Below are 15,266 nucleotides of genomic sequence, written 5' to 3' on the forward strand. Positions count from 1 at the left end.
TTTAAGCACGGATTTTTAATTATCACTGCACGGATGTTTATTCTCACTGCACGAACGTGTCAGGAGGCACGTTAAAATAGCCCATGCGTGCCGCCGTATTTTGGATGTTATTTGAATGTGATGCCGTGAACACATCCCGGGGAATGGGATCACATTAGCATAAACCTTTACACACTAATATTTATAGAATTAAGTTGAATTAAAGATGAGCTGTTGGATCAGAACAGGATAGGTGGCGCACAGTGTTATCGCCCCGATATCTTCATGGTAGAAATCGCCGTGGTAGGTTGAATCCACCGCCACACATGGCCATTTTGTTCCGACCTGTTTAAGGCCTGGGGTATGAACGTTTGGACAGTATTTATTTTGGAACATTAGAGCACATCAGACATATCGAATTGCATTCTGAATATGAAGAATGTCCTTCTGATATCAAATAATTTTGATTTTTTGAAATTCGCAATTTAATAGACATTTTATGGCAAATCATTAAAAATTGATATTTTTGATATTTAACAGTACTCGAAGTAAACTTTATAAATCTGATGATTTATACTTAAAGTGTATGTAGATGGGATGAAAAGCCGACGATCAATTGAAAATTTTGACCTTTCGTATTGAATATATGGATTTTTTTTCCAAAAACACCCAAAAAAATTAGGTCTTTTTGGGAAAAAAATCCATATCTTCAATATGAAAGGTCAAAATTTTCAATTGACCGTCGGCTTTTCCTCCCAGCTACATACACTTTAAGAATATATTATTAGATTTATATAATTTACTTCGAGGACTGTTATATATCAAAAATTGAAAAATATCAAATTTTTATAATTTGTCATAAAATTTGTATTATATTGTGATTTAAAAAAAAGAAAATTATTTGATATCAGAAAGACATGCTTCGTATTCAGAATGCAATTCGATAGGTCTGAGGTGCTCTCATGTCCCACAAAAATACTGTCGAAATGCAATAAACGCTCATTCTAGATCCCTTAATAGCTTTGAGACGCATAATGAGCCGAATAATAGCCCGGTGACTCGGTGAGTGGCGGTGACTGACCTCGCTAATGTGTGAGTGACCATGGTACGCCATGTGTCATCTGCTTTATGACTACCTCCACGATTGGCCTATACACTGCGCTATATAGTCGGCACATATAAAATCAGAATTATTGTCAGTTTTTGAGTTCAAGACGCAAGCTTCTTTCTCAAGACGCTAGCTAACGACTATCATATCTATTCAAAACATATATTCACGTGCAAGGAACCACATCTGGCTTCTTTAGACGAAATCATTTACGGGAGATATTTATCATTTTCTACCCCGGTATCCAAAGATTTTCGTCTCATATCAAACTCGTGCATAGCACATTCACGTGTATCGATCCCGGCTATTGATATTAGTATCTCTGATGCACTAGTAATTATTAGCCAGGCGATGTCGGTGTGTGGCATTTCCATGTTCAGAAGGGGAAGGCTCGATTACAGGGATGATAAATTTCTACTATAAAGTACACTACCTCGTGTGTGTGGTGAGGAGAGGGGTCCGACATAAACTATACACATAAAGTATTGTATTATTAAATAAGTTCCACACAATATCAACACCCAACAAGCGTTCTACATGGATAAGTTTATTAGGAATACCTCGACACATGTCATAATGCAACTTAATTCATAATTGACATAGAGTGGTATTCCAAATATCACAAAAATTCAATTGAATTTTCTTTCTAACATGACAACAATTGACATAATGTGAAGCCTGTCAAGCCATCACGCCACATGCAGTTTAACACATTTAAAAGGAGAGGTATCAGCTCTTTTTCAGATGTGGAGAATATTATGGGTTTATTATGGACTTTTCTTATTTTACTACACAGCTAATGCACAATAGGCATACAACAGATAGAACAATCATGACAATGACATAAACGTTACAGTTAGTATATTCGATATTTCAGGGATAGTTACATGAACAGGAGGGCTTGGAACTGTCACAGCAAGGTTGCGATGGTTGATTAAGGGCAGACAGCAGTTCTTCTCCTTTAATCAAAGTTGAATTGTGTTCCGCAAGAAGATGTTTTACTTCCAGTAAAAGTAATTTATGCAATGCTGGATCTAGTTGATATTCCTCACCAGGATCAGCATCAACATTGAATATCAAAGGAGGATCATGTTTTATAACACATTCACTAGGGCAATAATAGCAATTAAAATACATTGTGTTTGGAAATCCGCCCTCTCCACATGCGTCAGCATATTCTTCTTTGTTTTTAACAGGCATGGTGTAAAAATGAACTTTGTAAGAGCCATATCGAACGGCAAACAACATATCGTTGCAGTAGAAAAATAAGATGCGTTTTTTAGTTTTGCTTTCATTTTTCAGTTTCATTGAATCAAGTATCTGCTGGGTAATGTCTCTACCGTCAATCACCCGATCTGATGGCGTCTCTCCTCCAGCCAGATTCACGAACGTAGTGAACATGTCCATTTGACTCACAATGTTAGAGTTTATTGTGCCTGCAGAAATCTGTCCCGGCCACCTCAGAATACCTGGAACTCGAATTCCGCCTTCATAGTAATTGGCTTTTCCACCTATAACAATAATAAAGGGTGTGATAAAATTGAGATAATTATACAATACTTGCTAATATTTAAAATCGGAATGCTCCTTCGCTTAATATCTAAGCTAATATTAATAATACAATGCGCCGCCAACGGTTGCTCTTAATATTCCAAGTTTTGACCGGGGTTTTGACCTCCAGGGTCGACACCGGGGGTCGACATCGCCTTCCAAGCCACCATTGGATTTTTACGCGTGTGATAATAATAATGCTGAAAATAGCTCCACGAAGAATTTCGTGTGATACATAGATCCAAATGGATCTATTACAATTATTGTAAACTGCTGTACATTCACGTACACAAATTCGCGTGCAACATAATTAAATTGACAATGGCATGTTCCTGGGCCAGAGGAGGCTTAAAGGCATTCCTACAATGCACTATGATTGGGAAATTTGATCAATATAACCTAATTTTAAAGGCAAAGTCCCCATTGCCACACACACAAAATGGTAATTTTAAAACTGCAGCCAACGAGCTAATAGTTGAGACTTATGACTGATATTTGATTTTCTTACAGGAAACATTCATATTGTCCCACTGCATTAATTTTATTCCTAAGTCTCGATGTTTTGAATGTTAAATAATAGGATGAAAATACCAGATATTTGCACACAATCCCAATGCAAGGTATGATCAACTGTACCACATGTGTACAAAAGCCAGACATACAAGGTCAGAAACCCCATTGGGTTGTGGGAATGTCTTTAAACATCCTCTGTTCCTGGGCTGTATTCGTATGCATTGGATGTCGACATTTTCCCATGATGCACTGCGCATTTTTGGCCTTCCCCCGCGGGGGGGGGGGGGCATTTCAATATGAAATGGTTATAGGTGTAGGGCTGGCATTTTCGCACTAAGGGCATTCGGTGAGAGCAAAATGTAAAAAATATGGGGTCATTGGGTGAGAACATGACTTTTTTTTAAACGGAATCTTTGGGTGACCGCCGAAACAGCGCCACAGAAACCCTCGAAAATCAAATTTCTAGTTCTAAATGGCTTCACATTTCTTTCTTTTTTCAAAATAAGTAACAAAATTAGTGATAAATAAAAGTTGCTGTTCAAATTAAACTTAAGGTTCTGTTTGGGTGACAGATGAAATGGAAAAATAGGGGGTCTTCGGGTGACAGAGCATGTCTTCGTAAAAAATATGGGGTCTTTGGGTGACCGCGACGCTGAAAAAGTCCCCCCCCCCCTCCCGGGGTCTTTCCCCAGCTGCCGCTGGAGGCGCATCATATAATTGAATCGACCGAATTATGAAAAGACCCGAATCTGTTCTTTGGGAGCATCCTTCTTTCGAAGGAACATTCTCCTATATAGCAACTTCTCCGAAAAAAATATCACTTTATTGCTATCAATTGAAACAAAGAAATATTGCGTTATCCTTGACTATAGACTTAACTGTATTGCTTGATTGACGCGATCTTTACATTCACATTTTTACGCATCAACATCAGCACGCGTGCATTATTTTGTCTAATATCTCTCCCAACAAGTAATACGCGTTCATTAACCTATAACATGTATAAGTGCGCAATATTTGTTTGTCTTTTAACATGTCTTAAGTGATAAGAGAACAGCATTTACCATGATAAAATCATGATAAAATCATTGACATGCACATGTATTTAATTTTTACAGCAGAATGTGAAATATTTATTTATCTTGTAATCTCTTGTAAGTGGAAAAAGAGAATCATCATTCCTGCATCATGATAAAACAGTAAAAACAGTCAAACACATTTTGTATTGTGTTATTGATGCATTCTTTTGATTTCACGAAGGAACTCTTGATAAACTTGATGCTATCACTGTTACATGTAAAGCCCTCTTCCCTAGTAAAAGTGGCACAATTGTGATTTTACCCTTTCGTCTTTAACTAAACATATCTCGAGATTAAAACAAGCAAATTGAACAGAACAAACGGCATTTCAGAGCTAAGACTACGCCTGTGACGTTGAGATAAGCTTTATGTCACAACGGTATTTTCTAATTGCCAGAGAGGGCGCTTTTCACTTGCACAATTTTTTTGAGACAGGCTGTATATATAGAAAACTCGTCTGACCCAGGATGTAAAAGTGAATTCCCACGAAATGCTGGGAGCTGGAACTCAATTTGCCTACAGATTGGAAGGGTCCATGTATCGGGTTTATTTAATTTTATATAATCTACATTACCAGTCGTTCTCCATGGACCCGAGGGAGGGTCTACGGTAATTGAGGTTACGAGAGAGGAAGGCCCTGGTGGCCGTGGCTTTTGGCATAACAACCTTCAAGACATGACCATGGACGTCATACGAAGCAATGATGGGTTGACACTTGTTGGTGACTCGAAGGGCCTGGTTCTTTGCAGCATTACATCTCATCAGCCACTTAAATACGTTGGTCAAAATGATACCAAGTGCGGCCGGGCGTTGTCTAATTATGACGGTGACGAAAACATGGAACCGTATAAATAGTAATACGACGTATTTCCGACGTTCCTGACCAAAGTTCCGAAGTCGGGCCAACGTGATTGAGTTGCATCCTCAACTATGAGTATTAGTTCCACATTCAGCGTGTCTATAGTGGGAGCAGATGTGCGGTACATTATGGTATAATTTCTATCCATCAGAAATTATCCGGAAACTTGCACACTATAAACACTAGCCGTATTTGTATGTACCGCACATCGATATCCTTCTCAACCGAAGAATATTGGCGCGAGATATTTCCACTATAAACACACGAGGAAAAATTGTGTGCTGTATTACCGGAAGTAGCAGCTTCTTCATGGTGCGTAGGATGCGCGCAGGACATTCGAAATGCTTCTCATCCCCAAGTGTTATCAAAACAGAAGCTACGTGTTTGCCGCCATGATCATACTGTTGAATGGGCTGTTTATAGCTCGCGTCGCAACATTCCCCGTGTGACCTCGGAGTCATTGTAATGTGCCAGGCAGCGGATGACATGATCGAGCCGGCAACTCGTGAAACCGCCCGGCCGTATGGCATTTTCCATATAGGCCTACTCGGTTAGTTTTGTGGGGTTCATTATCGAACCCCAACGGTTTTAGCTTGTATTTATATTATTTACCAACATAGGCCTATTTGTTTGTGATATTTCAAGCGTTTTAAAATTTCAAAATAACCCCATTCAATTACACGGTTGACGATGAAAATTTACTGAATTTAGGGACTGCACGTCATACACCACCTGGTAATGTGCCGTAATGTTAGTTGGTATATATACTTGACACTTTTGGAATATTTTTTTCGCAATATTCCAAGATTGGTCTGGAAGGGGTCTGCATAAACCGCACGGGCTAAATACATTAGGAAATGAATTTGGAGAAAACCTGATGACAATAAAATACTATGCTGAGCCACCAGCCTGGGTGGCTCACGCTCCAGTAATTTCAGATGATTGAGCTCAGTAATACATCAAAGAATGTCTTCCAATTCATGAAAACAAATAGATAATCAGCTTATTGGATTAAAAGCTTAGAGGGAAGGTCTTGCTGCTCAGCGAGTGTTTGTAATTATCAGAAGGTTTTCTCCAATTTCATTCTCTAATGATTAATTGGGGTGTGTCGGGAGATGTAATTTTGTTTTGACAGAAAATGTGCTTTCCATTAGTTTACATTATGGCGCTCATAATGTAGTGAATTGCCTAAAATGGCGGTTTTAAGGAGACTGAATTGGATTTTTCTGGGGGTAAAATTTCTGAATTTGAGCAACATTATTTTGATATTATCAAATTGATTGAGGTTTAAGGTGATATTTACTGAACCTAAATACCAATAAGTGTTCATCAGAATTGAAGTGCACTTGTAATCTACCAGTTTTGAAAGTGGGAGGAGCTTTAAAAATATGGCTCTTTAAAATGGTTAGCACTCAGAAAGTTTAAATGCCCCTGGTGTCAAATGTTTTAAATTTACTGTACACAAAGAAGCAGTGTGAGTTCATTGGAAAATCAGGAATCCGCGTAGTTGGTTGTCGAAAGTTTATAACATTTGACCCCAGGGGGCCATTCAAACTTTCTGAGTACGTACAACTTCGAGGTCCAATGCTCTCATTTTCTCACACCTCCATAATATGACCTGAGCATCCACTGCAATGAAAGAAATCCTGTATAATTAGTGACAACATGTGACCGTATGCAACGAATGAGCCATAAAGTGGGCAAATTGTAATCTGAGTTGCAGTGTTAAAATGTGCATGAAGGTCGTATTCATAGGTACCTCAAGTTGGTGCTACATGTATCTCATTTTGGTAGTGCCAGTCAAACACCTTTTAATCTAATCAATAATCCTATTGTTGAAGAGGATTATTGATATTGATCTATGTCTATAGAATTCTTAAATAGCTCTAGTCTTTGTTTGCTTTGGCAAAATCCTGTTCAAGTGGTGGGTTACAAAGCATTGTATTTTTGTCTAGGAATGTATAACCAACAATTAACAATGAGATGACATTCCTGAACATCGTTGACTTGAGGATGATTTGAAATGACCGCCAATTATGATTGTTTGATATTTATTACCAGCAATGTGGAAAAAGAGACACATGTACAACCGAAATAAGGTATCATTTTTTTGAAGGAGCAAAGTTCAACAAACCATAACCCCGCTTCTGGATATCGTTTGAAATAAAATGATATACCATTTTAAAGCTTATGATATATATTTTCTAAACGCGAAATAAAACAAAATTAACCGGGCTGACTTTACGGCTGGTTTGTGGTGGATGGACGGTCACATATGTTCTAGGTGAGCTTTTCGCACCATTAGGTCAAGCAATAACAAATGTAAGGCAATTTAATCCCGGGAATTCATTTTCCAATACTTTCATCTTGGCCAAGCGTCGATTTTCACATCCATCATCATCAAAATACACCGAAACTATGCACTGGAGCCAAATATCAGTGTTAATATTGGGCGTGTAAACGCTTTCAATTAACTGATCATTACCCATTGCATAATTACAGTATGGTGGATGTGTTTTTAATCATTATCTCTATATTTCCGATAACATACCCTTGAGTATTCCATTGTCGCCTCCTTCATTACACATCTCTATATGTCCTCCATTGTCGGATGTAAAGAAAACCAGCGTGTTGTTATCAATCCCCAATGATTTGATATCTTTCATTATTTCTCCTACAGCCCAGCTTAACTCACGAATACCAGCTCCATATATACCTAAAATGTGAAAAGATATTTAGTGTAGTAAAACTAATTTATATTTGTTCATTTCGATATCCAGAGTTTTTCGGAACTAGAGATAGATGCCGTTGGTGGCACCATAATTACATTACGTTTGGGTTTTGGAAAGAACCTTCTGTTAAATCATGCATGACTCAATTACAAATCTCTACATCCCTTTCTTCTTGTCAATTGATATTTTGAATAGTGTTTATCTTTCCCTAATAGATAAATAAATGATCGATTCTTCCTGCATATCAATATGCTTCATGTACATTACATTACAGAGATCGGACACTAATCCCTACCATAACAAACCATGTATAGACTCTACATGCAAATACAGGTGATATAACAGGTCTATATTACAGGATTAGATTAGTAAACTATGATCTATTTGCAAGTATTATATTGATTGAGCAGGAAAGATGTGATACTATTTTTTTGTATAGTAGTCTAGTTGCCGGCGTCAGGTATACATAGAATTTTTTTTTATGATGATGACAATCATGTATGATGCAAACTCCTCGGTGTTGTGCGTTTGGCAAGTTGGGAGGGGTGTGGGTTCAAAATGACCCCATAGGATTATAAAATCAAAATTTCAATTGCTCAAATACCTCAAATATATCAAATTATTTACATAAATAAACAAAAATAAATAAATAAATAAATAAATAAATAAATAAATAAATAAATAAATAAATAAACGAAAAATATAGAACAAATTGTAGCGTAGCATTAAAATCATAAATATCACCATTGCTGGCAGGAGGACTCGAACCAACGATATTGACATTAGCAGTCTGATGCTCTACCATTGAGCTATGACAGCATCTAGTGATGAGGGTCGAGTTTTTAGCTTATACAGTGTTTGTCTGTGATAATGCCGCCTCGTGAAAGAAAGAAATATAAAATCTCAATTTTTATTTTAATTTTATTTGATAATTTTCTAACCTATATTTTCTTTAGAGCAGGGACAAATATTTCCCGTTTTATCCAATTTGACCGCTAAATAAGAATCTATATACTTCTTTTATTACTAATTTAATTCCGCGATTTGTTCCATTAAGCAATATCAAAGATTAATGTCAAGCATCGCACAACAGATATTTAGTTGGCTTAGTAGTCTTGCACAGTGCTTTTTAACCGCGAGGTACCGAGATCGATTCCCACCGCTGCCTGCAAATTTTTTAAAGACTGGGAAATAATAACTTGACATTCGCCGCTGACATTTGTACTGCAGAAGCGGAGTTATAACTTGTTAAACTTTGCTCCTTCCGTAAAAGGGTACATTATTTTGGCACTACATTATTTCTTTTTTTCCACATTGCTGGTATTAAATATCAAATGGTCATAATTGGCGGTCACTTCAAATCATCCCCAACTGAACGAGGTTCAGGAATGTCCTCTCTTGAACAGGATTTAGCCACAGCAAACAAAGACTTTTAAGGTTTTTACTAATGCTATACATAAGTATAAGCTTATTATCCTCTTCAATAATAGGATTAAAGATTGGTGCTTGACTGGAATTACGTGCTAGTGTCATTGGTTATTGTTAAAAGGCAATATTAGGTGTGTAATTGCAATATCTCCTCTGAATAGGAAAGACTCTCTACATCGAACCATGGATGCTGATGGTTCGCAATACTGTTATTAGCTGTTATTTAGGGGAAGGTATCTTCCAACCCCAAATTCAAATGTAGGCAATTTAAGGTTTGAAATTGTGGTTCCTTATCTGTAATTTTGGTAAATCGATGGGTGGATTTTCAGTGGAGACCATTGCCCCTAATTGCGCGCATTCGGGCAAAATGTCCTTAAAAGCGCCCAATTTGGGTGCTTTTTGTGAAAAAATTGGCATGCCGATTGGTAGCACTGCAAGTCTGCGTGAAGACCGGGGGGGGGGGGGTCGAAAGGGTAGGATACAGTATTTTGGCAAGTTGAAATTAAGACGTTAAGCGATATTTGTAGGACCATTTTGAAAATTCACCACACCCAACACACCCACAGTGTGTGTGGTGGGTGGGTGGATCCACACATTGCACAACATATTACCATTACCTCTATTTGACGTAAATTCGGTGTCTTTCCCTATAAACATGGCTATGTGATTATGCGCAAATGAAAGGTAGAGAAAGAATGGTTTGTCGTTTTCTGTCTGTTGCCTTATGAATGTACTGGCCTCGTCCACAAATGTCTTGGTTAAATATTGGTGGGAAAATGGTTGCTGAATGATGGTTTCATTGTCATACATGAAACACATGCTTGGGTCTGGAGCATCCATGTGTTTCTGAAAGAAAGAAAATAAACAAACTAAAGTATATATTAAGACTAGATTTGGTATTTAGTTATCATTCTTGCAGGCTGTTTCTTCGGCTTTTTCTCCTAAAATGGGACCCCTTTCCATGTCCCATCCCGTCGTTCTCCTCGTGTTGTAAAGTGTTGTATCTGTACTAAATTGCGCTACATAGACCTGCCCAACTGTTGGATGGTGCGTGCGGTGCTATACGATTAGGCCAGTAGCTTTTGAAGACTTGTCCCGGCAAAGCTCAGAGAAATCGGACTTTTGGTGGGAATAGTCCCCTTCCGCTTTAATCATGTTAATGGGCTAAAACTGATCTTCCTCGTACGTGACAACGAGCACATTTCTCACATTTTTGTCAACAAGTGTCTCCGGCCTGCGGGTCCGAGGAGATATGGGCTGGGTTAGCTGGAGGCCCGGGCTGGAGGGGGGCATAGAGAACATAGAGCCTCGGACGTATCGAAGGGAGACCTAGGTTTAGGATATGGGTTATTTCCACCATGCAGATGGGATCTGCAAAAGGCAACTTGTTTGCCTGGCTTGTCCCTCTTTGTATCTTTTGCTTAAAAAGAAGTTTTGTTTATATTTAATTGTTCATAATCGTTGGGAACTGGTGGCTAATTTTGTATGTCTTTTCTCCCTCCATCAGTTCCAAACACAGGGAATAAAACAAAAAAATGTTTGTCCGGCTTGTTTGAGATGACCGTTGGCCTTCGTGTGCTCTCGCCCTTGAGCTGACACCAAGACCCACAGCTCGGTGAATTCCCCATTTGATTTGTACCATACAATCTCATACCTTTGTCTCATCACATACCCATACATTAGTGAAGGGCAGATTAGTTCCCACCCAATCAAAGCCATGGTAGTGAGGAAGATGTACACCACTCATAGGGGTATAATCATTGATACCTATTGAAGAGTAAAAGACAAGGAAACTTCATTATTCAAGGATTCATGTCACAGATCGCATTTCATATTTGTTGTGTGAAAACTGTAGAATCCAATGTATAGATGAGTTGACTTCTGACGTCAATGCCTGACAATGTGCGCACACATCGTCAAATTTTCCATTGTTTTTTGCCTAGCAGTATCATAGGACTATTTTGTTCAGGGCTCGTGTTTTTTTAAAACTCCCGCCACAAGACTATTGAACAGTGTACTGGTTGCACGGTGTTCACTCAAGCATTAAGATATACGGTCCCTTGCCTTTGTTGATAAACATTGAGGTCAACTCATCTATAGTCGTGTTCACACAGTCGGATTTAAATCACTTAATACCGGTAATAAATCACTAATACCGGTTATAAGTCGCTTACCGGTAATAACTCACTTATATCCGACTGTGTGAACACGACTTATAAAGCATAATGAATATTTACTATATAAACAACAAAAGTTTGGAAAGTTTTTTCAAGAATCTGTATCTCAAATTATTTGTGACATATTCACATCGTGTTGCATATCAATGGATAGCTACAATACTCCCCTTTACAATGACACCCCGTTTGAAACAATAACATTTTTCACGGCTGAGTACACGCCTTGTGAAGGTAGTGGGGTCTCAAACAGAATTTGCAAATTGACCATTATTCTGTGCAGCAAGCTGTGATCACATATCTTCACAATCTGGGACCTAACGCAATCCTCCAAGATGACACCGCTCGCCCCACAGAGCCACGGGTAGTCAACGACTACCTACAGAATATGGGAGTAGAGCCAAAATGGCCTGCCATCAGGCAGACCCGGGGGCCAGACCTCAACCCGATTGAACACTTGTGGGACTAGCTTGTAACCACATTGAATGACCTGCGACGAATCTTGGTTGAAGAATGGAATGCCCATGCCACAGTAACGTGTAACCAGGTCGGTGAGCAGCATGAGGAGAAGGTGCCTAACTATTGTGGCTGCCTGTGATTTTCCCACCAGTTTCTGAGGTTAGTGGCTAGCGTTGTTTGAGCACAGAATTTGGCAAATTCTGTTTGAGACCCTACTACATTCACAAGGCGTGTACTCAGCCGTGAAAAATGTTATTGTTTCAAATGGGGTGTCAGTGTAAAGGGGAGTATTGTAGCTATCCATTGATTTGCAACACGATATGAATATGTCACAAATAATTTGAGATACAGATGCTTGAAAAAACTTTCCAAACTTTTGTTGAGGAGTTTATAACGATTCGTAATACCCATCGCGTGAAATTGAAGTCTGAAAAGACGGTAAAATAACATTCCCATAAAAGATTACTGTTTTATTTTTTATGGTAATCTGTTCTTTTAATTTCAGGCATTTTTTGGGGTCGATGAGGAATTTGTGTGTGAAGTGCAAAAATCCAAAAACCGCCCATTATGTTCGTACAATGCTTTATAAGCATTCGCTTCAGCTAGTGTACATACAGTAAACCAAAGAATTAGAGGTACCAATTACCCCTTGTATATCCTTAAAAAAGACAGATAATGTCATAATTGGAACCAGCGGCTAGTAGCTGCATTTTTTAGCCTGAGTTTAAGACCTCAATCGTTTGAAATTGTTCATGAAATAAAGACACGACGAGTCGACGATCCCTAAACCCAAAGACGATATCAATTTAAAAAGTTGCAGTTTGCTCCATTCATGCCCTATTCGTGCCTTATTAGAAAAACAAACAAACGAAGTTGGTCAGCTTTTGACAACTTTTACTTTTGTGGAAATCTGGCTTCTCGAATTTATGCATGGCGTATGCGGTACGGATAAAGTATAATGGTAGGTAACGGTAATAAGATATTTCTTAGGTCCGTCCTCTCATTGTTTTGTTAACATGCATGGGGTGGGGGAATAAATGCCCCCCCTCCCCAATATTTTGCCGGGGATGGTCCATACAATCACCCCCCCCCCCCCAATATTGACGCCTGTATGTGGGTTTCTGATCAAATTAACCTCATATTTGGCCATTTTAGCCCCCAAAGCCCAAAGCTACGCGCGAATTTATTCCCCTTTTGCACAATATTTCATCACTTCAAAATGGCACAATTTTTCGTGTGCATTTGTGTCTTAAACTTATTCTGTCGCCAAAAGGTGCCGGATTCTACTACCATGGTATATTTCAAGAACATTTTCCAACCCCACTCCCCCCCATGTCAAAAAGAACTCTACGCCAGTGGGGGTGCATATGTGTGAGATAGGATGGTTTCGTGGGTAGGGGTGGGTGTAGGGTAGGGGGTGTGTCAGTCTTACCTAGATGCCACTTTCCAACCATTCCTGTAGCATAACCCACGTCACGTAAAATTTCAGGCAGAGTTATTTCTTCCTTAGGAAGCCCATTCGGTGATGGAGGATTGAAGACCCTATATTTTCCGTATACTCCAATTCGAATCGGTAGTCTGCCTATGATAGGATCAGAAAACAAACCTTTCAAATAGTAATGTGTAGGCCAACATAATATTACAAAATATGTGTCGAAAGTCCGTTCCGCCTATATTTCGACTTCCCATGGAGCGTAGCATCAATATGGAAGTACCCCCTCTGTTTATTTGCCTTTGGGCTACTAGCTGCAATGAATCCAAAGGCGCATTGCAAAGAAAAAAATATGTCGGCTGTTGTTCTAGATTTTTAGAGCTAATTTTGTATGTATTGACGGATTCAAAGGTCTCAAACCTCTGATTTCAATAGAAAAACAGAGTGCCCCCTGACAAAAAAATGGGAAAAAAAAGTGCCCCTCTGACAAAAAAATGAAAGAGAAAATCAGGAGGGCAAAGGAAATGAAAAGGACAAGGAGCCCTTTTCTAGTAAAATTCAGGGCCAGGTAGTGTAAAATACAAAAATTTTCCGCGCTACGCGCGCACATTGTAACATAAAGCCCTTTTTAGCCGGATAATGGGCGAAAATAGTGTAAAATACCATGTTTTTCGCGCACAACATCCCAATAAGGCCCTTTTTGGGAAGCTCGAAGACATACAGTCTCTATGTATTGTATGATGCAACTGCAATTTTTTCGTCTGTGCCCCCAAAATTTTATTTTGCCCCCCCCCCCCCCGACCAAGAAAGCTGGATACGCCCCTGTAAGGAAGGAAAGTTATGGAATGGCATTGACTTGTGCCTGAAGGTCTATAAGATAGGCCTACATGTATGGTACACACAATTATTTAGGCCTACACAATAAAAAGGCATTAAAGGGGACACAATTATTTAGGCTTTCACAATATAGGCCCTAGTGGTTCGAATATTCAATAAGTACATAATGTACTGTGGTGTCCTCGAACTGTGATGGCTTGCCACAACTTTCTGCTATCGCCACCATCAACTACAAAACGTTTTACATATAACGTTTAAATATCGGGTTAAAACACGTTTTAACACCATACAAAAAAACACATTTTACGATAACATTTGATAACATTTGAAAAAATGTTGTACCCTGTAGTATTTTTTCATATAAAACGTTTTAAAAACGTTTTCATGGCCATTATAACCCGACATTTAAAATTCATGGTTGAACTGTGACGTTTTTACTAAAACCAAACCCGTTTATAACACGTTTAAACGTTTTGAAAACATTTTGTGTTTGTTTGTTTGTTTGTTTAAACGCTCGCTCCATGCGGAGACACACGTAGGTCTTGATGGGACCAATTGCTGGGATATAGGTGAAAACCCAAGTTCAGAAAATGAAGATGCATTGTGCCCTCATAGGACAGCATAATAGGCCTAGGCATAATAGTAAATACCTGTAAGCAATGCCGCTCTGCTTGGCGAGCAAACAGAATTGGTCGAGTACAAAGAACTAAACTTCATTCCCTCTTCGGCCATGTCGTCGATTGGACCCCATTCTTGAGTCGGATGTCCGTAAGACTTCAGATCCCCATAGCCTACATCATCGGCTAAGAAAATGATCATGTTGGGTCTCAAAGCAGACGATATATTTGCAATTATTGCAAGCAATATGAAGTTTGTGCACTGGATTGCCATGACGGTGCGCGTGGTGACTTTCAGATCAGTGGCAGTAGTTTGGGCTTGAGCACGAACAATGCTGTCAGTTTGCAAGGTCTACTTCCCATTCCAGAAAAATACAGAACTAATTTTTTTGAATAAAAAAAATATTAGCCTGTTTTGCCACATGAAACATAGCTCAATCCTAATCATTCATTTAGTCCTAACTGGACATATAAAAGAAAAAGTTCACTATTTTACTA

At 38.8% G+C, this 15,266-nt stretch overlaps 1 protein-coding gene across 1 annotated transcript; it reads right to left on the minus strand.

Annotated features, from left to right (window-relative positions):
• Positions 1 to 1,823: 1,823 nt before the first annotated feature.
• On the minus strand, positions 1,824 to 15,040 carry LOC140169957 (arylsulfatase-like). The gene is made up of 6 exons (XM_072193266.1): positions 14,802 to 15,040; positions 13,315 to 13,464; positions 10,904 to 11,016; positions 9,867 to 10,095; positions 7,641 to 7,805; positions 1,824 to 2,598 (listed from the first exon to the last, which is right to left on the minus strand). The coding sequence occupies exons 1-6, from the start codon at positions 14,968 to 14,970 to the stop codon at positions 1,961 to 1,963; spliced, it is 1,464 nt and encodes a 487-aa protein (XP_072049367.1). The 5' UTR covers positions 14,971 to 15,040; the 3' UTR covers positions 1,824 to 1,960.
• Positions 15,041 to 15,266: the final 226 nt, after the last annotated feature.

This window comes from Amphiura filiformis, chromosome 14 (genome assembly GCF_039555335.1).
Source record: "Amphiura filiformis chromosome 14, Afil_fr2py, whole genome shotgun sequence".
NCBI lineage: Eukaryota > Metazoa > Echinodermata > Ophiuroidea > Amphilepidida > Amphiuridae > Amphiura > Amphiura filiformis.

Bases quoted from the DNA above. Each gene is read 5' to 3' on its own strand.
- LOC140169957 (XM_072193266.1), bottom strand. From the start codon at position 14,970: ATGATCATTTTCTTAGCCGATGATGTAGGCTATGGGGATCTGAAGTCT. The intron at 13,465-14,801 runs GTATTTACTATT...ATCCTATCATAG, and splicing joins CAGAGCGGCATTGCTTACAG to GCAGACTACCGATTCGAATT. The intron at 11,017-13,314 runs GTAAGACTGACA...ACTCTTCAATAG, and splicing joins GGTTGGAAAGTGGCATCTAG to GTATCAATGATTATACCCCT.